This window comes from Pygocentrus nattereri, chromosome 22 (genome assembly GCF_015220715.1).
Source record: "Pygocentrus nattereri isolate fPygNat1 chromosome 22, fPygNat1.pri, whole genome shotgun sequence".
NCBI classification, from domain to species: domain Eukaryota; kingdom Metazoa; phylum Chordata; class Actinopteri; order Characiformes; family Serrasalmidae; genus Pygocentrus; species Pygocentrus nattereri.
Genome location: NC_051232.1, coordinates 25,965,981 through 25,987,107, shown reverse-complemented (window position 1 = coordinate 25,987,107; position 21,127 = coordinate 25,965,981). Strand labels below are relative to the sequence as shown.

Sequence of the window (21,127 nt, the reverse complement as noted above, 5' to 3'; positions counted from 1 at the left end):
ACATCTTGCACTTCTAGCCAAGATTAAGCACCACATTTTAGAGTCTTTTGAGAGTCAAGACCACTGGATCTGCAGTCCAGCAATTTGTAGACATGATATGGCTGTGAGGTTTTTGTAGGTGGAATAAGCAGGAATTAAATCTGTGTGTAAATCTGATTGCTGGTGATACGCAGTTCAGGTTAGGTTGTGTCCAGTGTATTTTAATACTGCTGGTACAGTACACACTTTAAACATCAAATCTGACCTGTTGTTCTAGCTTGATGGAGGTGTCCAGTTTAAGAAGATCTGATACCTTTTACTCATTTCAATTGGTTTTGCCTTTTTGCCCTATTTGCTTATACAAATTTTTCATGTTTTGCTAGTGTGGGCCAAAACTATGCCTGTATTGACCTATAATTCATGTTTTCTTCTGCAATGCAACTATAAGTATGAATATGCCTGTGAGTGTTATTCAAGAGCAAATGTGACATTGTTTAATTTTTAACCAGAAAGTGAGCCTGCTTAGCTCCTCTAGGACAGTAGTTGATGCATCTTCCCCTTGAAACCAGTGAATAGTAAAAAGCTCTCATGGCACTCTTGCTTCCCTTTTTATTGATCTGTATTCTTATATTTCATTGCATTTTAAACCAGTGCTTTAGTTACATTGAAAGTAATAGGAACAATTCACTATTAATCCATTTCTTAATATATTATAAATAAATCTGACTGAATTTTTGGCACATAAATGATGTACCTGTTTGATGGGCACCTTCTTCGATTCATACTGTTTTGTTTTATAGGTAGTCATATTTTCTTATTTATATTTATAATTAGATTCTGAAGAGTTAAACAGACTGCCCTGCTTTTAAAATCTGCATTATTAGCTTAATATGTCATAAAAAACAGCTTCTCATACTGTCAAACCTAAATCCTTCAAAACAAATAGGAATAAAATCTTGTTAGGTCAATCTACATTAAAGTTAATATTTTGTTATGACAGCGACAATATGCATCATTTTCAAAAAACAGAGTGCCTTCTCTTTGTTTGAAGGGGAATGCTGCATAGTTTTTTCTAGATTTCTCAATAATTACACCTTTAAGGTGTAAACAAAGTCATTCCGAGTGGTTTTATGTGAAATATGTCCTTCTAGATAAGCTTGCCACCTTAGAATTGTTTACAGTGATGGTGCTAGGAACCAGATGTCTATGCCTCTACAAGCTACCTCACAGAAAGTTATGACATGAAATGGTTATGAATATACTGCCACACACACACACACACACACACACACACACACACACACACACACACACACACACACACACACACACACACATTTCTCCACTCTCCACTATTTGATGGTCAGATGCTATTTATACATAGGCCAATAATCTAAACAGACTTATATATTCAACCTTACTTGACAGTCCCTAGAATTATTCATAGCATGTTAAATTGATCATTTTGTTTCACAGGGAATCCAAGTTCATGAACATAGAGATGGGTCCCCTGATAGTCCTAGGAATTCTAGTAGGTAAGAAGACTCCTATTAGCCACTAATTAGCCAATTTTCATTCTGTCAGTTTATAAGAACCTATAAGAAGCAAAACAATACTTTTTTCAATTTTTTCCAGGACTAATGGGGACGGCTTCTGATTCAGATCAAATACAGATCGCTGGTAATGAAAAAGAATGTCAATCTAAATATGTGATTGTCAATGAAATTGTTGGTTGAATGGTTGTTTGTTGTCTCTTCTCATCCATAGATTCATCTGAGAACTCATCCTCAACAAACACCAGTGCTGCAGGCTGGATCCAAAGAAGTGTATTGGTGTTAAAAAATGTAAATAAAGACTGTAATTACAACACACAAAATTTCTTCTTGAACTGCAACTACAAACTCAGTCTCTCTGATCTTTTCGTACAGAACTCTGCAGTGAAAGCTTGGCCTGTCGCCACCCAAACAGAAGTCAAAGTTTTCAGGTAAAGAAAAGATTTTACGCAGAGAGGTTAATTAGGTAATAATGAGACCCAACAGGATGACATTTTTCGTGACTGCAGACTAAAATGTATATTTATTTGCATTTATTTGTATATGCATTTCTCAAAATTTACAGAATTATTTTTAGCATTTTTTTATGATTATGAATATTTGTTTTAAAAGTAGTCTAGTTTATTTTAATTTTCTGTGAAAACAGGAAACTAAGTGTACCTCTGAGAACCAAGAACAGACTCAAGATTTAAAAAATGTAACACTGTTTTAAAGCCTCAAAAACAGAGTACTGCCAAATAAACATGTTCTCTAAATAAACTCAAGAATATTCAGGAAATCTGAGGAAATGCATTATAATAAGGTACTTAGAGCATTAAGTAGTGCTATGACTAATATGAACATAAATGAAAGTCACAAATTCCTGGAGGGTCTGAATAATCATGTCTGCTAGTTTTTCAACTTGCAACTACTTTGCTCGTTTTCTGCCATTTCTTTGACAACAGCTATGACTGCATGGCTGCAGAGAGGCCAGATTATAACCTTGCCTCATGTTTTTAATCTTAACCTGGCTGGGGCATTATATGTATTTCAGTAAATACCAAATATTTTTAATTCTTTATTAATTATTTTTCAGGAAAGGATCAGAAGTAATTTCCAGGAGGTACTGGTATCCATTTATTGTCTTAGGTATGCTTTTTCATTCTCAGTGAGCTAAAGTGATTAAATGAAGCCATTACAATTGACCCAGGAGAAATACACTGACAGTTTATTTGGTACAGGTACTTTGGTACTTCACTAGTCATTTCATTAGGTGCATTTTAAAGATTCACCCATATGGGAATTGTGGACCGATGCCATTATTCGATATTTTGCTTGTACATATCTGCCATTGCCAACATATAAACATTTATAAAATGTTTAAATTGTGATAGAAAAATATTACATTTAATCATAATATCGTGAAAAAAGATTAATGCCCACAAGAGGACAGTAGTTCCAGTAGTTCAGACGACTAAAGAGGGAAGCATGTACAAGTGATACAGCAGCAGATTGAGAGAGGAATGGTCAAATTTCCAACAATAGCATTGCCATGGGCATTGAATAAGAACATTAGGTCAAAGATGACAGATTTCTAATCAGTGGGGAAAAAGAGACTAATGTTTCAGCAATGGAGAGAGTTATGGAGCCAGTTTTATTGAGAGCTGATTCATTGATGTCATTATTTAACATGAGGAAGGTATGGTTCCTCTCTGATAAACATATTTCCAAGTGTCTGAGTGGATTTTAAGTGGATTTTGTCCATAAGATAAATTTATGTCATCCACATTATTCCAGTTTAAACTGATGTATGATCTGTAGGGTTACAAATGCAGTAACATGGATCAAATGCAGATATCTTAGCCCAGTGTTACCTAAACATTCTGCTGTTCCCATAGTACACTGAATACCAATCTAAAGAAATCATCCAAATCTGTCCACTGCTGATATCAGTGTGCATCTTTATCTTATCGTGCACTTTGTGGGTTTACAACTACTGACTGAGGTAAACTGTAAATAATGCAGTATATAAAATTGCAGCTTTTGCGATTTGAAAACTGCTCTCTTTCAAATTGCCTTTTCAAAAAAAAAAAGGATTCATCTTTCAGCCTAGTTGATAAATTGTGTAATTCTGCTACATTCTGCATAGGAACATCTCGGCTACAGTGTAAAATCTTATCCACAGTGTATATGTTTGAACTTTTAACCCTAAAATTGTAGCATGACAACTAAGCAACTTTTTCCCTCATATTCATTCAGGAGTGCGACAGGCTACAGCAAGTACGCCTGCAGTCACCAATTCCACAACATCTACTGCCATGGTGCCAGAAACAGCAGCCATCTCCACAACCACGATACCACCAACCACAGTGTCTACAACAACAGAAACAGGAACGACGTCAACAGCATCAACAGGTTTGGCAAACTATGTGCTGCGTAAGGTAGATTATCTACCAAACAAAGCTAAATCAATAAGAGTAATACCGTGCAATAAAATATAGAAGTACAATGCTCCATCTTGTGGAGCAAGACCTTGTGGTCGTCGACGTCAAGGCAGAAGCAGGCAAGACTTGAGAATGATGCCAAATTAAGTTTTTTCAAAAAAAAAAAAAAAATAATAGAAACTATCCTTTTAAAGACTATATGAGCTCATCACTCCAACTCTGACAATTGTCCAACTTTCTGATCCTTCATCTCGGTCCTCTTGATCTTACCGAGAAGTAAGAAAATGAAGAAATCTTGTGCTTGACTGGTCTTGAGAAAAAGCTTACCTTACCTTACCCTGAGGCAGTGACTACACAGAGTACAGATAATGTAATAAGTACTACAGTTCTGTAAAATGTAAAAAATGGTGAGGAGAAAGAGGCACTTGCAATAGCAGGCATAATCTAACAAACTTCTTTCCTTTTCCAACAGTTCGAACATCATATACACAAGAACCTGAGACTCCAGCAGCTCCTACAGTGCCATCTACTACAGCATCTTCAACAAGTGATGGAAATACATCTGCATTAGGATCAACATTTATGACAACACCAACAGAATCAACTACTATTGTACCTGCAGAAACAACCACCACAATAGAGTCTACAACAAGTGAGAGGCCATCTACAGTTACTCAGACAACACCAGAAACGGTGCTGGTTACAGTGTTACCAACAACACCTCAAACAGTACCTGTTTCATACAGCACAAGAAAGTAGTAAAGTAATCATAAAAAGTGGTCCATCAACTTAGAAACAGGAAAACCGCTCCTGAGTAGCACAACTGTCTAAGCGTTCGCCTTATCATCAGGAGATAAATCAGGCGAGTTTGATCTCTGGTGATGCTGCAGCCATCTGTAGCCATGAGTGCAAGAGAGCACAATTGGCCTTGCTCTCTCTGGGTGGATAGGATGGCCCCCCTTCTCCCCCAATCACTTAACGCGATACTAGTCAGCGCAGGCGTCTGTTAGCTGATGTAACAGATCTGGAGGTTGGCGCTCACCCCCGAGCTTGTTCAGCTGTCCTGTGACGTTGCATGAGCGGCAGTTCGAAAAGAAGCGGTGGTTCACTTCCATACACTTCAGAGGTAGCAAAGAGAGACTAGGTGTCAAAGTATGACAAAAATGTCAAAGTATTCCTGTACAAAACCATCTTTTGTCCTTCCACATTACTCCAAAGAAGCCTTTTGAGTGTTAAGTCAAGATGTTCCGCAGAGGTTTTACCATTCAGATAAAGTTCTTCTCTATAAGCTGTAAATTTGTGAATATATAAGACTGAACTATGGCATTGCTGAACCATATAATTATGATTAAAAAAACTTCTTTCCTATCACAGCACTTGAAACAACATCACCAACACAGGGAGCTAAAGCTTCCACAGCTACTACAGTGACTGATACCACCTCATCTTCAAGTACAGAAAGTCCTGCAACATCTACATCTGGATCAGCAGCACCAACAACATTTATGACAACAACAGCAGATCTAGAATCAACTACTGCTTCACCTGCACAAACAACTACAGTGGGGTCTACAACAGAAACATCAACAACAGAGCCAGTTACAGATACATCAGTTACAGTGTCACCAACAACACCTCAAACAGTATCTGCCTCTGACAACACCGGTGAGTAGTCGTTTGATCATAAATGTAATGAATCAACTTAGTAACTGAACAGAATAGCTGTTGTTTCAAAACACATTGTCTACATCATTGTCTGTGTAACTGCATGATGCAGCTTTAAAAGAACCATGTTGGCAGCTATATTTTTAAGAGTGTACGTCAGCAGCTGCTCACCTGTACACAAGAGCTGCGACAAAATTGTTAATGTTCAAAACATGTTCTGCATAAACTGCACATCATGAATATACTAGACAGAAAAGAAAAATATGAATGGCATATCTGACCTATGAGAGAAAATGTAAACTTATTCACTTCTTTCCTGTCACAACAGTTCAAACTACATTATCTACACAACAACCTGAAACTCCAACAGCTACTACAATGCCAGATAGCACAGCATCTTCAACTAGTACTGAAACTACTGAAACATTTACATCACAATCAACAAGTCTTGGAGAAACCACAGAATCAACTACTGCCACGGTGCCAGAAACAAGCACTATACAACCAAGAGCAGCCATCTCAGAGCTTACACCAATAGAGAACAAAACGACACCTTTGCCAAAGATTACCTCTGTGATACCACCAACCACAGTGTCTACAACAACAGAAACAGGAACGACGTCAACAGCATCAACAGGTTTGGCAAACTATGTGCTGCGTAAGGTAGATTATCTACCAAACAAAGCTAAATCAATAAGAGTAATACCGTGCAATAAAATATAGAAGTACAATGCTCCATCTTGTGGAGCAAGACCTTGTGGTCGTCGACGTCAAGGCAGAAGCAGGCAAGACTTGAGAATGATGCCAAATTAAGTTTTTTCAAAATAAAAAAAAAATAATAGAAACTATCCTTTTAAAGACTATATGAGCTCATCACTCCAACTCTGACAATTGTCCAACTTTCTGATCCTTCATCTCGGTCCTCTTGATCTTACCGAGAAGTAAGAAAATGAAGAAATCTTGTGCTTGACTGGTCTTGAGAAAAAGCTTACCTTACCTTACCCTGAGGCAGTGACTACACAGAATACAGATAATGTAATAAGTACTACAGTTCTGTAAAATGTAAAAAATGGTGAGGAGAAAGAGGCACTTGCAATAGCAGGCATAATCTAACAAACTTCTTTCCTTTTCCAACAGTTCGAACATCATATACACAAGAACCTGAGACTCCAGCAGCTCCTACAGTGCCATCTACTACAGCATCTTCAACAAGTGATGGAAATACATCTGCATTAGGATCAACATTTATGACAACACCAACAGAATCAACTACTATTGTACCTGCAGAAACAACCACCACAATAGAGTCTACAACAAGTGAGAGGCCATCTACAGTTACTCAGACAACACCAGAAACGGTGCTGGTTACAGTGTTACCAACAACACCTCAAACAGTACCTGTTTCATGCAGCACAAGAAAGTAGTAAAGTAATCATAAAAAGTGGTCCATCAACTTAGAAACAGGAAAACCGCTCCCGAGTAGCACAACTGTTTAAGCGTTCGCCTTATCATCAGGAGATAAATCAGGCGAGTTTGATCTCTGGTGATGCTGCAGCCATCTGTAGCCATGAGTGCAAGAGAGCACAATTGGCCTTGCTCTCTCTGGGTGGATAGGATGGCCCCCCTTCTCCCCCAATCACTTAACGCGATACTAGTCAGCGCAGGCGTCTGTTAGCTGATGTAACAGATCTGGAGGTTGGCGCTCACCCCCGAGCTTGTTCAGCTGTCCTGTGACGTTGCATGAGCGGCAGTTCGAAAAGAAGCGGTGGTTCACTTCCATACACTTCAGAGGTAGCAAAGACAGACTAGGTGTCAAAGTATGACAAAAATGTCAAAGTATTCCTGTCCAAAACCATCTTTTGTCCTTCCACATTACTCCAAAGAAGCCTTTTGAGTGTTAAGTCAAGATGTTCCGCAGAGGTTTTACCATTCAGATAAAGTTCTTCTCTATAAGCTGTAAATTTGTGAATATATAAGACTGAACTATGGCATTGCTGAACCATATAATTATGATTAAAAAAAACTTCTTTCCTATCACAGCACTTGAAACAACATCACCAACACAGGGAGCTAAAGCTTCCACAGCTACTACAGTGACTGATACCACCTCATCTTCAAGTACAGAAAGTCCTGCAACATCTACATCTGGATCAGCAGCACCAACAACATTTATGACAACAACAGCAGATCTGGAATCAACTACTGCTTCACCTGCACAAACAACTACAGTGGGGTCTACAACAGAAACATCAACAACAGAGCCAGTTACAGATACATCAGTTACAGTGTCACCAACAACACCTCAAACAGTATCTGCCTCTGACAACACCGGTGAGTAGTCGTTTGATCATAAATGTAATGAATCAACTTAGTAACTGAACAGAATAGCTGTTGTTTCAAAACACATTGTCTACATCATTGTCTGTGTAACTGCATGATGCAGCTTTAAAAGAACCATGTTGGCAGCTATATTTTTAAGAGTGTACGTCAGCAGCTGCTCACCTGTACACAAGAGCTGCGACAAAATTGTTAATGTTCAAAACATGTTCTGCATAAACTGCACATCATGAATATACTAGACAGAAAAGAAAAATATGAATGGCATATCTGACCTATGAGAGAAAATGTAAACTTATTCACTTCTTTCCTGTCACAACAGTTCAAACTACATTATCTACACAACAACCTGAAACTCCAACAGCTACTACAATGCCAGATAGCACAGCATCTTCAACTAGTACTGAAACTACTGAAACATTTACATCACAATCAACAAGTCTTGGAGAAACCACAGAATCAACTACTGCTGCACTTACAGAAACAACCACCACAACAGAGTCTATGACAAGTGAGAGGCCATCTACAGTTACTCAGACAACACCAGAAACATCAAGAACAGAGTCAGCACCAATACCTGAAATTTCAGCAGCTACAAATACATCAGTTACAGTGTCACCAAGAACGTCTCGAACAGTACTTGCTACAGACAGCACTGGTGAGTAGTGTACTGATCATAAAATATAGTCAGTCAACTTTGGTTTATAAGTGCCTAGTCCTGTATTGTACATAATAGATGTTGTTTGCTGGAGGTCAGCTAAATTAACAGGTTTTGAGCTTATAAAATAAGTAATCATGATTAAAAATACCAACAAATGTCTCTACAGACCAACTCTGTACCTTAAACAATCAGGACTTTAGAAACCTAAACAAGATTTATAGCTTCTTCTTCTTGATCTCTTTTAACCAAACAATTGCCAGACCTTTGTTAATCCCACTAGGAAAAGAGCCAGAAAAAGCATGCCAAAGATGTAAGTAGAATATGTGCAGAATTGATACAGTATACTTACAAAACATATATAGTAAGAATTTCTTTACATTTTCAACAACTGCCTCATTCACAGTGTAAGCAGTTTTATGAGAATGAGATTAATACATGGTCCTGTGTTCAGTAGTGGCTCCTAGCATAGGCACCATAGTCAGTTGCCTAGGCAATTACTTGCCAAGAGCAGCACCAGTACATTGTGTGTGCATCTGCCATCCTGCACCCATTAAATAAAGCTATGTATTAGTTGCCACCTGCCACCCTGTTTGCCAAGTCGGTCTGGCGCTGCAGCTAGGGATGCTAGTAAGTAGGTGCATGCACAAAGTGCAAAGCTGATTCAAATTTACTATGTGTTTTTTCTGTTTCTGTTCAAATTATGACAACAGTCGCAACAACAAGCAATATTATGACTACTGCAGTAGCAACTACAACAGAAGGGACACTATCAACAGCTACAGTGGTGACCACACAATCCAGCAAAGCAACAACAGCTGAAACAACCCCAACTCCAGGCGTTCCAACACAGTCAGCTACAACTGTTACAACTTCAGTATCAGATCAGTCTTCATTGCCAACTAGCACACCCCAAGGTACCATCACAGCATCTACATCAACATCTTCTGAAGAACCAACACTCAAATCTACATTGCCAACTACCACACTCCCAACTACTGACACAGTGTCTTCTTCAACATCTTCTGAAGTACCAACAACACTCAAATCTACACTGCCAACTACCACACCCCCAACTACAGACACAGTGTCTTCATCATCATCTTTTGTAGAACAAACAATCAAATCTACATTGCCAACTACCACACCCCCAACTACAGACACAGTGTCTACATCAACATCCTCTGTAGCACCAACACTCAAATCTACACTGCCAACTACCGACACAGTGTTTTCATCATCTTCTGTCGCATCGACAACAGTCAAATCTACACTGCCAACTACGACACACCCAACTACCGACACTGAGTCTTCATCAACATCTTCTGAAGTACCAACACTCAAATCTACATTGCCAACTACCACACCCCCAACTACTGACACAGGGTCTTCATCATCATCTTTTGTAGCACCAACAATCAAATCTACATTGCCAACTACCACACCCCCAACTACCGACACTGAGTCTTCATCAACATCTTCTGAAGTACCAACACTCAAATCTACATTGCCAACTACCACACCCCCAACTACTGACACAGGGTCTTCATCATCATCTTTTGTAGCACCAACAATCAAATCTACATTGCCAACTACCACAGCCCAAACTACAGACACAGTGTCTACATCAACATCTTTTGTAGCACCAACAAACAAGTCTACACTGCCAACTACCACACTCCCAACTACTGACACAGTGTCTTCATCAACATCTTTTGTAGCACCAACAATCAAATCTACATCGCCAACTACCACACCCCCAACTACCGACACTGAGTCTTCATCAACATCTTCTGAAGTACCAACACTCAAATCTACATTGCCAACTACCACACCCCCAACTACTGACACAGGGTCTTCATCATCATCTTTTGTAGCACCAACAATCAAATCTACACTGCCAACTACCACACCCCCAACTACAGACACAGTGTCTACATCAACATCTTTTGTAGCACCAACAATCAAGTCTACACTGCCAACTACCACACCCCCAACTACTGACACAGGGTCTTCATCATCATCTTTTGTAGCACCAACAATCAAATCTACATTGCCAACTACCACAGCCCCAACTACAGACACAGTGTCTACATCAACATCTTTTGTAGCACCAACAATCAAATCTACATTGCCAACTACCACACCCCCAACTACCGACACTGAGTCTTCATCAACATCTTCTGAAGTACCAACACTCAAATCTACATTGCCAACTACGACACTCCCAACTACTGACACAGTGTCTTCATCAACATCTTTTGTAGCACCAACAATCAAATCTACATTGCCAACTACCACACCCCCAACTACAGACACAGTGTCTACATCAACATCCTCTGTAGCACCAACAATCAAATCTACAGTGCCAACTACCACACTCCCAACTACTGACACAGTGTCTTCATCAATATCTTCTGAAGTACCAACACTCAAATCTACATTGCCAACTACCACACCCCCAACTACTGACACAGGGTCTTCATCATCATCTTTTGTAGCACCAACAATCAAATCTACATTGCCAACTACCACACCCCCAACTACCGACACTGAGTCTTCATCAACATCTTCTGAAGTACCAACACTCAAATCTACATTGCCAACTACCACACCCCCAACTACTGACACAGGGTCTTCATCATCATCTTTTGTAGCACCAACAATCAAATCTACATTGCCAACTACCACAGCCCAAACTACAGACACAGTGTCTACATCAACATCTTTTGTAGCACCAACAAACAAGTCTACACTGCCAACTACCACACTCCCAACTACTGACACAGTGTCTTCATCAACATCTTTTGTAGCACCAACAATCAAATCTACATCGCCAACTACCACACCCCCAACTACCGACACTGAGTCTTCATCAACATCTTCTGAAGTACCAACACTCAAATCTACATTGCCAACTACCACACCCCCAACTACTGACACAGGGTCTTCATCATCATCTTTTGTAGCACCAACAATCAAATCTACATTGCCAACTACCACACCCCCAACTACAGACACAGTGTCTACATCAACATCTTTTGTAGCACCAACAATCAAGTCTACACTGCCAACTACCACACTCCCAACTACTGACACAGTGTCTTCATCAACATCTTTTGTAGCACCCACAATCAAATCTACATTGCCAACTACCACACCCCCAACTACCGACACTGAGTCTTCATCAGCATCTTCTGAAGTACTAACACTCAAATCTACATTGCCAACTACCACACCCCCAACTACTGACACAGGGTCTTCATCATCATCTTTTGTAGCACCAACAATCAAATCTACATTGCCAACTACCACAGCCCCAACTACAGACACAGTGTCTACATCAACATCTTTTGTAGCACCAACAATCAAATCTACATTGCCAACTACCACACCCCCAACTACCGACACTGAGTCTTCATCAACATCTTCTGAAGTACCAACACTCAAATCTACATTGCCAACTACGACACTCCCAACTACTGACACAGTGTCTTCATCAACATCTTTTGTAGCACCAACAATCAAATCTACATTGCCAACTACCACACCCCCAACTACAGACACAGTGTCTACATCAAAATCCTCTGTAGCACCAACAATCAAATCTACAGTGCCAACTACCACACTCCCAACTACTGACACAGTGTCTTCATCAATATCTTCTGAAGTACCAACACTCAAATCTACATTGCCAACTACGACACTCCCAACTACTGACACAGTGTCTTCATCAACATCTTTTGTAGCACCAACAATCAAATCTACATTGCCAACTACCACACCCCCAACTACAGACACAGTGTCTACATCAACATCCTCTGTAGCACCAACACTCATATCTACGCTACCAACTACCGACACAGTGTTTTCATCATCTTCTGTAGCATCGACAACAGTCAAATCTACACTGCCAACTACGACACCCCCAACTACTGACACAGTGTCTTCATCATCTTTTGTAGCACCAACAATCAAATCTACATTGCCAACTACCACACACCCAACTACAGATTCAGTGTCTACATCAACATCCTCTGTAGCACCAACAATCAAATCTACACTGCCAACTACCACACTCCCAACTACTGACACAGTGTCTTCATCAACATCTTTTGTAGCACCAATAATCAAATCTACATTGCCAACTACCACACCCCCAACTACTGACACAGTGTCTACATCAACATCCTCTGTAGCACCAACACTCATATCTACGCTACCAACTACCGACACAGTGTTTTCATCATCTTCTGTAGCATCGACAACAATCAAATCTACATTGCCAACTACCACACCCACAACTACTGACACAGTGTCTTCATCATCATCTTTTGTAGAACGAACAGTCAAATCTACATTGCCAACTACCACACCCACAACTACTGACACAGTGTCTTCATCATCATCTTTTGTAGAACGAACAGTCAAATCTACATTGCCAACTACCACACCAACTACAGACACAGTGTCTACATCAACATCCTCTGTAGCACCAACACTCAAATCTATACTGCCAACTACTGACACAGTGTCTTCATCATCATCTTCTGTAGCAACAATAACAGTAAAATCTACACTGCCAACTACGACACCCCCAACTACTGACACAGTGTCTTCTTCAACATCTTCTGAAGTACCAACACTCAAATCTACATTGCCAACTACCACACCCCCAACTACTGACACAGGGTCTTCATCAACATCTTTTGTATCACCAACAATCAAATCTACATTGCCAACTACCACAGCCCCAACTACAGACACAGTGTCTACATCAACATCTTTTGTAGCACCAACAATCAAGTCTACACTGCCAACTACCACACTCCCAACTACTGACACAGTGTCTTCATCAACATCTTTTGTAGCACCAACAATCAAGTCTACACTGCCAACTACCACACTCCCAACTACTGACACAAAGTCTACATCAACATCTACATCAACATCCTCTGTAGTACCAACAATCAAACCAGCATTGCCAAATACCACATCCCCAACTACCGACACTGAGTCTTCATCAACATCTTCTGAGGTACCAACACTCAAATCTACATTGCCAACTACGACACCTCCAACTACGGACACAGTGTCTACATCATCTTTTGTAGAACCAACAATCAAATCTACATTGCCAACTACCACACCCCCAACTACTGACACAGGGTCTTCACCATCATCTTTTGTAGCACCAACAAACAAGTCTACACTGCCAACTACCACACTCCCAACTACTGACACAGTGTCTTCATCAACATCTTTTGTAGCACCAACAATCAAATCTACATTGCCAACTACCACACCCCCAACTACCGACACTGAGTCTTCATCAACATCTTCTGAAGTACCAACACTCAAATCTACATTGCCAACTACCACACCCCCAACTACTGACACAGGGTCTTCATCATCATATTTTGTAGCACCAACAATCAAATCTACATTGCCAACTACCACACCCCCAACTACCGACACTGAGTCTTCATCAACATCTTCTGAAGTACCAACACTCAAATCTACATTGCCAACTACGACACTCCCAACTACTGACACAGTGTCTTCATCAACATCTTTTGTAGCACCAACAATCAAATCTACATTGCCAACTACCACACCCCCAACTACAGACACAGTGTCTACATCAACATCCTCTGTAGCACCAACAATCAAATCTACAGTGCCAACTACCACACTCCCAACTACTGACACAGTGTCTTCATCAACATCTTCTGAAGTACCAACACTCAAATCTACATTGCCAACTACGACACTCCCAACTACTGACACAGTGTCTTCATCAACATCTTTTGTAGCACCAACAATCAAGTCTACATTGCCAACTACCACACCCCCAACTACAGACACAGTGTCTACATCAACATCCTCTGTAGCACCAACACTCATATCTACGCTACCAACTACCGACACAGTGTTTTCATCATCTTCTGTAGCATCGACAACAGTCAAATCTACACTGCCAACTACGACACCCCCAACTACTGACACAGTGTCTTCATCATCTTTTGTAGCACCAACAATCAAATCTACATTGCCAACTACCACACACCCAACTACAGATTCAGTGTCTACATCAACATCCTCTGTAGCACCAACAATCAAATCTACATTGCCAACTACCACACCCCCAACTACAGACACAGTGTCTACATCAACATCCTCTGTAGCACCAACACTCATATCTACACTACCAACTACCGACACAGTGTTTTCATCATCTTCTGTAGCATCGACAACAATCAAATCTACATTGCCAACTACCATAGCCCCAACTACTGACACAGTGTCTTCATCATCTTTTGTAGCACCAACAATCAAATCTACATTGCCAACTACCACACCCACAACTACTGACACAGTGTCTTCATCATCATCTTTTGTAGAACGAACAGTCAAATCTACATTGCCAACTACCACACCCCCAACTACAGACACAGTGTCTACATCAACATCCTCTGTAGCACCAACACTCAAATCTATACTGCCAACTACTGACAGAGTGTCTTCATCATCATCTTCTGTAGCAACGATAACAGTAAAATCTACACTGCCAACTACGACACCCCCAACTACTGACACAGTGTCTTCATCAACATCCTCTGTAGTACCAACAATCAAACCAGCATTGCCAAATACCACATCCCCAACTACCGACACTGAGTCTTCATCAACATCTTCTGAGGTACCAACACTCAAATCTACATTGCCAACTACGACACCTCCAACTACAGACACAGTGTCTACATCATCTTTTGTAGAACCAACAATCAAATCTACATTGCCAACTACCACACCCCCAACTACTGACACAGGGTCTTCATCATTATCTTTTGAAGCACCAACACTCAAATCTACATTGCCAACTACGACACCACCAACTACTGACACAGTGTCTTCATCATCTTTTGTAGCACCAACACTCAAATCTACATTGCCAACTACCACACCCCCAGCTACTGACACAGGGTCTTCATCATCTTTTGTAGCACCAACAATCAAATCTACATTGCCACCTACGACACCCCCAACTACTGACACAGGGTCTTCATCATATTTTGTAGCACCAACAATCAAATCTACACTGCCAACTACGACACCCTCAACTACTGACACAGTGTCTTCATCATCATCTTTTGGAGAACGAACAATCAAATCTACATTGCCTACTACCGCACCCCCAACTACAGACACAGTGTCTACATCAACATCCTCTGTAGCACCAACACTCACATCTACACCCAAAACTACTGACACAGTGTCTTCTTCAACATCCTCTGTAGCACCAACACTCAGATCTACACTGCCAACAACCACACCCCCAACTACTGACACAATGTCTACATCAACATCCTCTGTAGTACCAACAATCAAACCTGCATTGCCAAACACCACACCCCCAACTACTGACACAGGGTCTTCACCATCATCTTTTGTAGCACCAACAATCAAATCTACATTGCCAACTACCATAGCCCCAACTACTGACACAGTGTCTTCATCATCATCTTTTGTAGAACGAACAATCAAATCTACATTGCCAACTACCACACCCCCAACTACAGACACAGTGTCTACATCAACATCCTCTGTAGCACCAACAATCAAATCTACACTGCCAACTACCACACCCCCAACTACTGACACAGGGTCTTCATCATCATCTTTTGTAGCACCAACAATCAAATCTACATTGCCAACTACCACACCCCCAACTACTGACACAGGGTCTTCATCATCATCTTTTGTAGCACCAACTACCACACCCCCAACTACTGACACAGTGTCTTCATCATCATCTTTTGTAGAACGAACAGTCAAATCTACACTGCCAACTACGACACCCTCAACTACTGACACAGTGTCTTCATCAACATCCTCTGTAGTACCAACAATCAATCCTGCATTGCGAAATACCACACCTCCAAGTACCGGCACAGAGTCTTCACCAACATCTTCTGAAGTACCAGCAACACTCAAATCTACATTGCCAACTACCACACTCCCTACTACCGACACAGAGTCTTCATCAACATCTTCTGAAGTACCAACAACATTCAAATCTACATTGCTAACTACCACACCCCCAACTACAGACACAGTGTCTACATCAACATCCTCTGTAGCACCAACAACATTCAAATCTACATTGCTAACTACCACACCCCCAACTACAGACACAGTGTCTACATCAACATCCTCTGTAGCACCAACACTCACATCTACACTGCCAACTACCCTATCCCCAACTACCAATACAGTGTCTTCATCAACTTCCTCTGTAGAACCAACATTAAAATCTACACTACCAACTACCGCACCCCCAACTTCCAATACAGTGTCTTCATCAACATCCTCTGTAGCACCAACACTCAAATCTACACTGCCAGCTACCACACCCCCAACTACCAATACAGTGTCTTCATCAGCATCATCTGTAGCACCAACACTCAAATCTACACTGCCAGCTACCACACCCCCAACTACCAATACAGTGTCTTCATCAAAATCCTCTGTAGCACCAACACTCAAATCTACACTGCCAGCTACTACACCCCCAACTACCAATACAGTGTCTTCATCAGCATCATCTGTAGTACCAACATTAAAATCTACACTACCAACTACCGCACCCCCAACTTCCAATACAGTGTCTTCATCAACATCCTCTGTAGCACCAACACTCAAATCTACACTGCCAGCTACCACACCCCCAACTACCAATACAGTGTCTTCATCAGCATCATCTGTAGCACCAACACTCAAATCTACACTGCCAGCTACCACACCCCCAACTACCAATACAGTGTCTTCATCAAAATCCTCTGTAGCACCAACACTCAAATCTACACTGCCAGCTACCACACCCCCAACTACCAATACAGTGTCTTCATCAGCATCATCTGTAGTACCAACATTAAAATCTACACTACCAACTACCGCACCCCCAACTTCCAATACAGTGTCTTCATCAACATCCTCTGTAGCACCAACACTCAAATCTACACTGCCAGCTACCACACCCCCAACTACCAATACAGTGTCTTCATCAGCATCATCTGTAGCACCAACACTCAAATCTACACTGCCAGCTACCACACCCCCAACTACCAATACAGTGTCTTCATCAAAATCCTCTGTAGCACCAACACTCAAATCTACACTGCCAGCTACCACACCCCCAACTACCAATACAGTGTCTTCATCAGCATCATCTGTAGCACCAACACTCAAATCTACACTGCCAGCTACCACACCCCCAACTACCAATACAGTGTCTTCATCAGCATCATCTGTAGCACCAACACTCAAATCTACAACAGAACCAAAAACCACAGCTGTCCCAGTGACCTCACAAACAACAGTAACACCAACAATCCAAACAACTTCACAGATCACCAGTGAGTAATTATCTGGTCACCGAAACTGATAAAACAACAAGTATCATTTGGAATATTTATATATTATATATTTTGAACAGAGTCAGTGTTCCCACTTGCACTGACAATGATATGCAGAAGTAAGATTTTTACAATTATGAAAATGAAACAAAACATATTGTAAGTAGTTGTAGTTGGCTTGTCTCTTTTTCAATCATTTTGTCATTTCAGATATAAAGACTACATTGACCACAACAACATCATCCCCAACAACTACACCTACTAGAGCAGCGCCCACCACAGAATCAACAGTGATTCTCAGATTTAGTCTTAACGACACATTCGATATTCAACTTCTAGACCAGTCATCACCTGCTTTCACAAATGAGGTTAATACTGTTACATCTGAGGTAAATACTTTCATATATTAGCAAGCAACACTTCTTATAGTTTTGGGTGGTGATATGTATGCATATTTTATCTGGCAAAGATTTGTTTGCCTTACTAAAGAGATGTGTCCTTCATTCAGCTTAACAAGGTCTATAAGCAAGAATATCCAGAAACCTTCAAAGAAGCAACTGTCTACAGCTTTTCGTGAGTCTAACATTTTCAATCAAAACTTCAAGACTGTGCAAAAATTTTTTTAATGTTTTTTTCCCCTCAATTTCAAGCCATCAATTTGTGCCACAACTAAACTCTATTTTACCAACAGTGCAGGATCCATTGTTGTCAATTCAACACTTACCTTTTACTACACAACACTCCCTACGGATGCAGAAATAATCAACACCTTGTATAATGCCTGGAGGACACATCGCACTACATTAAATCTTCTAAATAACACTGTTTTTGTTGGTAAGTGTATCCTGTTGTCTTTGAGACTGGCTTTATTAAAGAACAGTATCAGCTGCATGATGAAGTTTTGAATTTACATTTTTGTTTTTTCAGGACCACCAACTGCAACAACTACAACCTCAACAACAACAACAACAACAACAACAACAACACCTAAACCTGGTACAGCTATCTTAACAGCACCTAGCACAGTGCAAACTTATCCTCCAACTCATCCTCCAGCAGCAGAAGAAAAAATGGTGATCCTCAAATTCAGTCTTGCTTTGATGTTCACGAGTGATCTGAAAAACACCTCATCACCTGCTTTCATATCTTTGGCCATTGAGATTGAGATTAAGGTAAAAACAATTATTCAGGAGCATTGTAACGCTGTTGTTGGTGGGATGTACACATCATACTTAGCATTTACACTTTTTTATGCTTGCCTGAAAAAACAACTTACAAAATGTATGTCTTTCAATCAGATTAATGCCATATATACGGTAAAATATGCAGACTTCAGAAGATGCATTGTTCATGGCTTTTCGTGAGTACAACATATTTATTCATACTTAAACTGTAAAACTGTACACAGTTTTAAATGCTGTATTTTAATAATCACAAACCATCGATTTTGCCAACAGTGAAGGATCAATTGTTGTGAATTCGACACTTGTCTTTGCCAACACAACACTGCCTACAAATATCGAAATAACCAAAACCTTGATTGACGCCTGGACACAAAATCAGATTAACTTGCCGCTTGTAAATGGCACAGTTTTTGTTGTCGGTAAGTATATGCTGTCATCTTTGACCCTGGCATTACACAAAACAACAATATCAAATGTGTAACTAAGTTCTGAACTATTTTTTTGTTTCCAGAACACCTCACCCCATCCACTTCCAGTACCTCTCCAGAAATGGTGCCCTATTCTGCAGCGGCATTCCTTCTCACGACTGCAGTTGTAATATTACGTAACCTTTCAATAATGTAGCCTACAGAATGTTTGTCACCATTCAAATACCTCTAAAACTTGATAACCTATTAAGATAATTAGATAATCCAAACCTTCAGATCTTCAGTCGGATTAGATTAGATCCTTAAATTTGTTAGTTACATCGGTGAGAGCATGTCTTGCTGTAGACATGTTTTTAGAGATTATTACACTATTTATAAACCCATTTGCATACTCTGAGAAGTTTATGTCCTGTTTTAGCTTTTAGAAAATACTGTAGTATGTAACTGCCTCAGCTTGATAAATTCTGTGAATGATCCTTGAAACATTTCACAAATTGGTTCATAGCAAATAATTTGTGCCCAAAACTGATGACTGAGTTCTTGTCATCTAAAAGCAACAAACTTAAATATGACATTTTAATGCATGTTTTAGTGCACAATTACTGTGTTTGCTCAATTTAACATATTGAGGGAAAAAAATTAAACATAAAATGTGGCCTGCACCAAACGTATAGTACATTTTATAGATTTTTTCCAATATGTTATACTCAGCAAAGAAATAGAAATTGGGCACTAAAACTTGCAGTATGTTGCTGTATTCATATTTCCTTTCTTTTCTAAAATATTTTCACTTCGAAAATCATTCATAGTACAAAGAAAAAATGTGACTGGGGTGTATTCAAATCTCTGCTTACAACTGTATATGAGTTTTTCTCTAACAGACAATGACTGAATATAACCTGTGCCAGTCACATATTTCATCCAATTTGCTATTATTTTGGCCAAAATATTTGTACATTGTATATAAATATATATGTCTACAAAAAGGCAGGCCATAGATCATTTAAATTACAGCAAGAACTGAATCAAGTTCAAAATATCTCACCTACCCTTCGGACTTTGGATGTCCAAGAACATGGGAAAGTGTTTAAGCCAAACTTGTCTCTGTACACCTCCCCATTTGCAAGATTAAGCTTCAGTAAGTCACCACTTCCTTGGAGGTTTGTTAATAAGTCAACTTTACTGTTGTCGCCAAAGCAGTAGCATATGTCTGAAACAATTTGTCCCATGAGCTCTACTTGGTAGTCAAATTGATGCATTTTAGTTAAATAACACACGTGCCTGACACACAAATATCAATCAGCTGTAAATATTTGTATTTATTCTGTATTATTTGTGTTGATATTACTGAAATAATAAAAGGAAAAGTGCAATATTTGTTAACTTGTATAGTGGCAAAAGCATCACATGGGACTTCAAATAAATATATATGAAGCAATAGAACTTGTTTTGACTGCAGTATTTCCAGGTATCTGTTATCC

The 21,127-nt window shown here is 39.9% G+C and overlaps 1 protein-coding gene and 1 long non-coding RNA gene across 2 annotated transcripts in view; one reads left to right on the top strand and one right to left on the bottom strand.

Annotated features, from left to right (window-relative positions):
- Positions 1–21,127, bottom strand: part of LOC108414789 — a 94,021-nt gene that overhangs the window by 20,096 nt on the left and 52,798 nt on the right. The window lies entirely within an intron of this gene.
- On the top strand, positions 1,460–21,054 carry LOC108413970 (mucin-5AC-like). Its single transcript, XM_037532941.1, has 20 exons — positions 1,460–1,514; positions 1,615–1,659; positions 1,747–1,823; positions 1,908–1,963; positions 2,608–2,660; positions 3,771–3,926; positions 4,428–4,607; positions 5,330–5,620; positions 5,949–6,257; positions 6,758–6,937; positions 7,661–7,951; positions 8,280–8,615; positions 9,329–9,532; positions 18,245–18,423; positions 18,543–18,607; positions 18,726–18,868; positions 18,962–19,206; positions 19,333–19,394; positions 19,492–19,637; positions 19,730–21,054. The coding sequence occupies exons 1-20, from the start codon at positions 1,469–1,471 to the stop codon at positions 19,840–19,842; spliced, it is 3,177 nt and encodes a 1,058-aa protein (XP_037388838.1). The 5' UTR covers positions 1,460–1,468; the 3' UTR covers positions 19,843–21,054.